The 8,106-nt window shown below is 49.4% G+C and overlaps 1 protein-coding gene across 1 annotated transcript in view; it reads left to right on the top strand.

Annotated features, from left to right (window-relative positions):
• Positions 1-5,561: 5,561 nt before the first annotated feature.
• ACE (angiotensin I converting enzyme) overlaps positions 5,562-8,106 on the top strand; it is a 342,068-nt gene continuing 339,523 nt past the window's right edge. Inside the window, 1 exon segment of the mRNA XM_069634130.1 lies at positions 5,562-6,210. Coding sequence (XP_069490231.1) covers positions 5,995-6,210 — 216 coding nt within the window. The 5' untranslated portion in view covers positions 5,562-5,994.

Here is an 8,106-nt window from a genome sequence, read left to right as displayed (position 1 = left end):
TATGGGGGGCTGCATTGTACGGACATTTGAATGTTAGTGTGACAATTTTGAAGGTGATCCTATCGCTAATTTTTAGCCAGTTGTATTTTCTCTGCACTTTCGAGATGTGCTCTCTAGCTGGGAGGTTCAGGGCCGTTCTGAGCACGTTGTTTTGTAGGGTTTGAAGTTTATTGATGATGTATTTATTTGTGCCTGCATAAAGTGCATTGCAGTAATCCAGTTTTGAGAGGATTAGTGCATTGGCTAGGATAATGCAGCTAGCTGGTAAGAGGAAGGGTCTGCATGCTTAAATAAGTTTACCGGTATAGGCTGTGGATGAGGCCAGGGAGTTCTCTTGTTTCCTTAGGGACAAAGTGGAGTCCAAATAGAAACCGAGGGTTTTCACCTCTTTGGCGACGGGGATTATATTGCCATCGATATTGAAGGAGCTCTAGTTGGAATCGAGTGAGGTTGTTGGGTGAGCCTAGAATGAGGATCTCTGTTTTTTCGTCATTCCGGCAGAGGCCATGGGTTGTCATCCATGCCTGAATGAGGGTGTAAATTTTGTTTACTAAAGCTGTATCCGTAGTGATATTGCCCGAAAGGGGGATGAGGATCTGGGTGTTGTCTGCATAATTTGTGTTGGTGACACCCAGTCTGTCCAATTTGTCGAATAGAGGTTTAGTAAAGATATTATACATCCTTGTTGAGACACAAGAGCCCTGTGGGACTTCACATGTTGTCTGGATAGGGTCTGCAGAGTCTAACGTGGAGAAGACTTGCATGCTCCTGTTTTCGAGAAAGGATTGGATCCAGGCTATGGCTTCACTTGAGAAGTGGGCGGCTGACGCTAGGTGTTTGCAGAGTACTGCGTGGTCCACTAGGTCAAAAGCCGCCGACAGATCAAGGAGGAGTAGCATAGCTGTGTTTTCTTTATCGTTGAGCTCGTCAATTTGGGTTTTGAGATCTACAAGGGCGGTCTCAGTGCCGTGTTGCGGTCTGAAGCTCGATTGACGAGTGCCGAGGAGTTGGTTGGTCTCCAGGTATTTTTGGATTTGGAGATAGGCCACTCTGTCAATTATCTTCAGGAGGAAATGGACAGTAGTGATGGGCTTATAGTTGGTGGGGATGGAGGGGTCTAAGGTTTGTTTTTTAAGCAGGGGGAGAACCCAGGACTCTTTTAAGCTACTTGGGGCGGTGCTAGATGAGAAGGAGGCATTGATGAGTTTAGTGACGAAGGGGGCAAGGTCTCTGGCGGCATCCTTGATTATCTGGGCCGGGCAGTAATCGCCTTTGCAATTGGATGGTTTTAGTGAGGCAATGATTTTTTCAGTTTCATGAGTGGAAACTTTAGAGAATTTGAAGGGTGTTAGGCTAGGTCTGAGCGTGGACGTGGGCGTGCTGGGAATTTCACTAAGAGGGAGCGAGGCTTTTTTATAGCAATTTTTGATTGTAGTGTTTTTACTTTATTTGCAAGGGCATTTTGGATATTGGTACACCATTGCTTGTCTTTGGGTACGTTATCAGGTGGTGATATGGGGGATTCGAGTTCTCGCAAGATTGCAAATAGTTCCTCTGTATTGGAGCATGCTTTGGCAATTCGGTCGTTATAGACTTCTTTTTTAGCTTGGGTGATTGCTTTCTTATAATTCGTAGCGCACAGTTTGAGTTTAAGTTTATTTTCAGCTGTAGGGGAGTGTTGCCATACAGTTTCAAGCTTCCTTTTTTCCAGTCTCAGTTCTTTTAGATGGGGGGTGATCCAAGTATTAAGGTGGGATTGTTGTTTACTTTTACAGTTTTTCAGTGGGGCGATGGTGTCCATGGCTATGGCCATGGTGTCGTTGTATATTTTAACCATGGTGTCTGGGTCAGAATCAAATGGCAAGGCATTGATGGTTGGGAGGGGTAGGATATTGTCTGGTGTGATGTTTTTTCTGGATCTAGTAGGAACAGATGGAGCCATTGTTTTTTCAATTCTGGGCATCTTGTTAAGCGTTAAGTAGAAATTGATGAGGAAGTGGTCAGTCCAAGGCTGGGGTGTAATTTTAGTCATAGTAGTGGGGCAGTTGGAAGTGGCTACCCAGTCTAGTATTCTCCCTTTGTCGTGGGTGGGGGTGAGGACTTTTTGAGTGAGGCCATGCCCTTCAAGCATGGTAGCGATGGCTTGCGCTTGTTTGTCATTTGGGTCGTTAAGACCTAGGTTAAGGTCGCCAAGAATCATTGTCTGGGATGAGTTTTTTGTGTTGCCCGCTAAAAGGCTGGATAATTCCTCTTCGAAATGCCTACGGGCCCTGGTGGCCTGTAAATGAGATAAATAGTTAGGGTTTGGCATGGGGATATCGGTAATTTAGCGGCCAGGAGTTCACAGGATTTTAAGGTGGGCAGTGTTGTTAACCTTACATTCAGGTTAGATTTGGTGATGATGGCTAAGCCACCACCTCTGGCGTTCGGGCGGTCTAGTCTTAGTAGTTGGTACTCTTTGGGTATTGCTAGGGAGAGGGCTGAACCTGCCGTGTCATGTAGCCAGGTTTCTGTGACTGCTAGGTCAAGGTTATCTAAGGTAGGGAGGTCGGCAATTTCAGTGGCGTGGGTCACGACTGATCTAGCATTGATCACGACTGATCTAGCATTGATCAGTGCTCCTGTTATGGAGCTTGTTTTAGGTAGACAGTTGGTGTTAGAAGTAACCGGGATGGGTTCTTTCATTAAGGTGCTAGCAGGTAATTGTGGTTTAGGTTGCGTTGAGCTCCTAGTCTGGTTTTTGGGTATGGTACGGCGGTTCAAATAGGCGTTGCTAGGTAACTGTGGTTCCTAAAGGGTGGAGAGTCTAGCGCGAAGCCTAGAGTTTCTGTGGAGAGTAGGGCAGGGTGCATGTTTAAATTGGTCCATAGTTGCCAGTATAAGCTGTAATAACAGCAGTGGGGCGTATGTTACTAGGGTCGTGCTAAAATGCATTCTGCTAGAGTTGAGGATATAGTACTATATAATGTGTTGTATAGATATGTGGGTTCAGAGCACAGGATCCTAAGGCTGGCACAGTAGGTGGTCACTCAATTAGGGCACAGTGGACTAGGATAAGGCTAAAACAACTATTCAGAGGTTCTAACTTCGCTACTGGGCTAGTCAATAGTCTAGACAATAGGCTAGGCCATAGTCAGAGTCAAGTGCTGTAGTCACAGATCGTAGTGGGCAATACAATGTGCTAACACGCATATGATCACAGTGGTAAGTAAGCCTGGTAAGGAGCATGGTAAAATGTGGCTTATATTGTGTTTATAATTGACTTGTGTTTCCAATCTGTTTGGATCCCTTCTGGTGTATTAGAGGTGTGGGGCTGATTGATGGTTTAGAAACCGATATTCATCCCTGGACCACTGGTGCCCCGGAAGTTGATTCGTCACACATGGACTGTGGTTCTGAAGTCTTCGGGTGGAAGGAAGGGTTAGCAGGTACCAGGCGATGTTGGTGTTTTGTTGATAAGGCATGTGGTTGCCACACAGGCTTGGGTTGCAGCAAGGACATTTCTCAAGTGTAATTGGAGATCACCCGCATATTGGTGGAGTGATATGTCGAGGTCATTGAGAAGTGATCCTAATGACTCCATGTATAGATTCAAGATCACCAGGGAGGGTATCCCCACAAGCCTCTTCCCCTTGCGCTGCCCTTTCCTATATCCCCTCCGCTTAACCGCTTTAGTACTCAGGCCCCTCTCCAGACCGCTCTCACAGCCCCTTCTCCTTTCTTCCTTTTTCCTCTGTCCTTCTCTCACTCATCCCCTTGTCCCTCCTTCCTCTTCCCTTGTCTATCCTTTCCCCGCTCTCTACTCGCCATCTTTCTATCCTTCTGTCTTGCTGCATTCTCTCTCTCCTTCCTCTTTATCTGTCCTTTGCGATCCTCCCCTTTCCCTGGACTTCTCTCTGTGTTCTCTCATTCCTATGCCCTTCTCGCTCCTCTCCACTTTCAGCCCTCTTTGTAGTCACCCCCTCTGTGTCCTTCTGGCCCCCTTTCCCACTCTTCTTCCTCTATCTCTTCTCTTCTAGTCCCCACTTTCCTGTTTTATGCCTCACTCTCCACTGGGCCCTCTCTCTCTTTTCCTCCACGTTTCCCATTATCATCTCTCTCCTTTCAGTGCACTTGCTCTCTTTTTCTTTTCTCTACTCCCTCACTTCTCCTCTCCCCTTCTCTCCAACACTCTGTTTGCCCTCTCGGTCGTTAACCTTCACCCGGCTCCCCTTCTCTTGCCCCACAAGCTGCCATCACTCCCTCCCCATTCCCCATGCTTTCTCGCCTCCCCTTGCACTCCATGTCGTCTCTCTCCTCCTCTCCTCGCTCTGCCCTCTTCAGTCTGCCCCTGTCTTTTCCCTCTTGCTTCTCTCTCTCCCCCTTTCCCTCATCTTCCCTCGGTGCCCTCGGTCCCCTACCTTCACCTGCTCCTCTTTTCTCGTTCCCCTCTCCCTGCCATCGCTCCCTCTTTTCTGGCCCCCTCCTCTTATCATTTCTCTCGCCCTCTCCTCCCTGATCTCTTTCTTTCCCTCTATCTCTTCTCTCTCCTCTGCTCCCCTCTCCCACCTCCTCCCATCTCTGCACGCGCTCCCTCTTTTCTGGCCCCCTCCTCTTATCATCTGTGCACGTCTCCTCTCTCAGCACTTCTCCCGCCTTCTCCCTGAGCTCTTTCTCTCCCTCTATCTCTTCTCTCCCCACTCTCGCTGTTTTCCAGTTTTCTCTCCTCTGTTCCCCTCTCCCACCTCCTCCCATCTCTGCACGCGCTCCCTCTTTTCTTGCCTCCTCCTCTTATCATCTGTGTCCGTCTCCTCTCTCAGCACTTCTCTCGCCTTCTCCCTGAGCTCTTTCTCCCCCCCCCCACCTATCTCTTCTCTCGCGCTGTTTTCCCGGTCTCTCTCCTCTGCTCCCCCCTCGCCCCTCTACCCTCCTCGCGTCTCCGCAGTCGCTTTTTCTCTCCCCCTGAAGACGGTGCCCCGAGTGTGGCGGCCGGTGCCCGGAGCCATCGCTCCATTGCCGGGGACGCACGGCTGCTCCGCCTCATCCCTCGGCCGCTGCCCGCCCCGGACTCCATCACCGACCCTCGCCAGACGGTCTTCTTTCCTGTTTCTTTCTGTGCTCATCTCTGTCTTTCTTGACTTTATTTGATATTCTACTGTTATTTTCATTCGCTCTTAACTTTCATTTTGTCCCCTTATTGTTTTACTTCCCCATTCTACTTTCATTTGCATTTTCTCCTGGCTTACATATGTGTTTCCTTTTGTGTTCCCCCCATCTTATTTTTCGATACATCACCCCCCACTCCCCATTGTTTTCGTAATCCCTTCGTTCTTGATGTCCTGATTACCCCCTACTTGTTTTCGCCATTCTCTCTTCTACCCTCTTATATTCTCTTGCGTTCTCCCCTCTCTATATCTTTCTTTCTTCTTCTTCTTTCTTTCTTTCTTTCTTTCTTTCTTTCTTTCTTTCTTTCTTTCTTTCTTTCTTTCTTTCTTTCTTTCTTTCTCTTTCTTTCTTTCTTTCTTTCTTTCTTTCTTTCTTTCTTTCTTTCTTTCTTTCTTTCTTTCTTTCTTTCTTTCTTTCTTTCTCTCCCCCCACCTCTCCTTTCCTTCGTCCTGGCTTGCTCCCCCCCTCCCTCCTTTCCTTTCCCTGCGTGCGCTGTCCTAGGGCAGAATACGCCGCACACCAGAGCCCAGGAGCCGACACGGCGCTTACCCTGGACACGGGCACAGTCCAAGGTATCGTGTTAAGCAACGCCCCCTTATCTGGCTCCAGCGCCACCCGCCAGGACTTTGGATTCGAATTTGCCCCCTTAATGTTCTTCGTGCCGCCAGCATTGGACGCCGGGACTGGTGGCACTGCAGGGCGCGCGGATGCCCCTTATCTGCCGGGGGAGGCAGCACTTGTGGGCAGGGCTGTCACAGGGCTGCAGTTAAAAGCTCCTGGCAGCCCGCGGAGCATCTCTCTGGCGAGGTGAGGCGGGGAGATCCTTGCAGAAACCCACAGAGTACCAAGATGGTGTGCCGGGCATGGGGGCTCCTCCTGCTGCTGGTGCCAGCCGCCCTGGCACTGGACAAGATGTACCTGCCGGGGAATTTCACAGCGGACGAGACCGGGGCAGAGCTATTTGCCGATGCTTATAACAGCACCGCCGAAGTCATCCTCTTCAACAGCGTGTCTGCCAGCTGGGATTACAACACCAACCTGACTGCGTACAACCAGCAGCGACAGGTAGGGTGGGGGCTGGGCCGGCGCATACGCGAATGCCGCGGGTTTACTTGCTGCTCAAAACTGCCACAAGCCTCTTTCTAGGACCGTCTTTGGCAGATTAGGACACTGAGGCATTTGGAAATAATGGGAGCTGCCCAGGATCACACAACGCTTTTATGTGGGCAAGTCGGCGTTGGGTCCACTAGACCACCAGACTTGCAATAACGTAAGGACATCAAAAGCTGGCCCATTGGCTAGGACATTTCACACCCGAGTGCCTGGCTTTACCTGGCTGGTCCCCCCTGTACGCGCGCTGTTTGCTCCGCCCACCTTTCTCTGAGTCTTTGCTTGCCTTGGCCAGTCTAGGCCTCTAGGCCTGGGAGGCCCAGAATTAGACTCCTAGAGATTGTTTCGTGGGACGAAAACACTAAAAGCCCCACCACGCTTCCAGGGTCTGCTTGAGCCCCATCACACGGCCCCACACTACTTTTACTCACACCCCACCGCTTCTCGCGCGGACGCCTCAAAATGTACCCCCCCTAACTTCTGCAATCCTGATCTATCACCTGCGTTACCTGAACGGCCCTGCCACCCGCGCTCTCACACACGCTGTCCATGCACCTGTAATCTGCCCGCTTCCTGGAAGCCACTGTTGGTTTTCTCTGTACCCTCATCCCCACCACTTCCCTCCCCCCTCTGCAGTTTACGGCCAGGATCCCCCGGGAGGGTGTGCAGTATAGCAACTTCCATACACGCCTGAGTGCTTTGAAAGGACAATGGTGGTGATATGGCGCAGTTTCAAAGAACTCAAACAAAACATAATATCCTCTTTTGTTACCAAACGACATCTCCCGAAACCACTATTGCAAATGTCCAACAATCGCTAGACTACAACATCCTCTGCTGTCACTAGACCACATCTCCTATGATCGCTAGACCGCATCACCTGCAGCCACTATGCCACATCTAATATTACCGCTGCACTGCATCTGCTCTAACCACTATGCCACATCTCCTGTTACTACTAGCCTGAAGCTGCTGTAACCCTAGACTAACTGTCCTGTAACCACTAGACCTCAGCTCATGTAACAACTAGAACCAGTAGACCACATCTCCTGGAGTCACAAGACCACATCATCTGCAACCACTAGCACACAACTCCAACATCCAGTAGAATACATCTCCTGTAATCACTAGACTGCATCTCCTATAACCACTACATCATGTCTTGTCTCTTTTTACCACTAGACCACATCTGCTGTAACCACTACACTACCTATCCGGTAACCAGTAGACCACGGTTCATGTAACTACTAGAACATATATGTCTTAACCACTAGACCACAACTCCTGTGGCTGCTGCACACATTCTCCTGAAACCATCAGACCACAACTACTGTAACCACAAGACCACATCACCTGCAACCACTAACATACAACAACAATCTCCAGAATACATCTCCTGTTACTGAGCACATCTCCTGTAGCTACTAGAAAACATTTCCTGCAACCATTAGACCAAACCTGTAACCACATAATCTGCCGCCACTTGCCCACATCCCCAACAACTACTATACTACATCTTCTACAACCGGTACGCCCCATCCTGTATCCACTAGACCATGTATCCCGCAACCGGGGTCACCACATCTCTTATAACTACTAGTCCTTCTGTTCTGTAGCTACAGCCTCTCGTGTAACTACTGGACCACATCTCCATCAACCTCTAGAATACTGTAACCTCTGCACTGCAACTACTATAACTGCTCGATCACACCCCAAACAACCACCAACAACCCCAACAACCACCAACAATTACTAGACTACAGCTGCAACCAGTACACCCCACCCTATAACCACAAGACCCCCATCTCCTGCAATCATTTGCCCAAAACTTATGTTACCAGAAGAACACAC

The sequence above is a fragment of the Ambystoma mexicanum genome, chromosome 13 (genome assembly GCF_040938575.1).
Source record: "Ambystoma mexicanum isolate Mex_15411 chromosome 13, UKY_AmexF1_1, whole genome shotgun sequence".
NCBI classification, from domain to species: Eukaryota; Metazoa; Chordata; class Amphibia; order Caudata; family Ambystomatidae; genus Ambystoma; species Ambystoma mexicanum.
The sequence above is the reverse complement of the archived record's forward strand: the minus strand, read 5'-3'. Positions and strand labels throughout refer to the sequence as shown.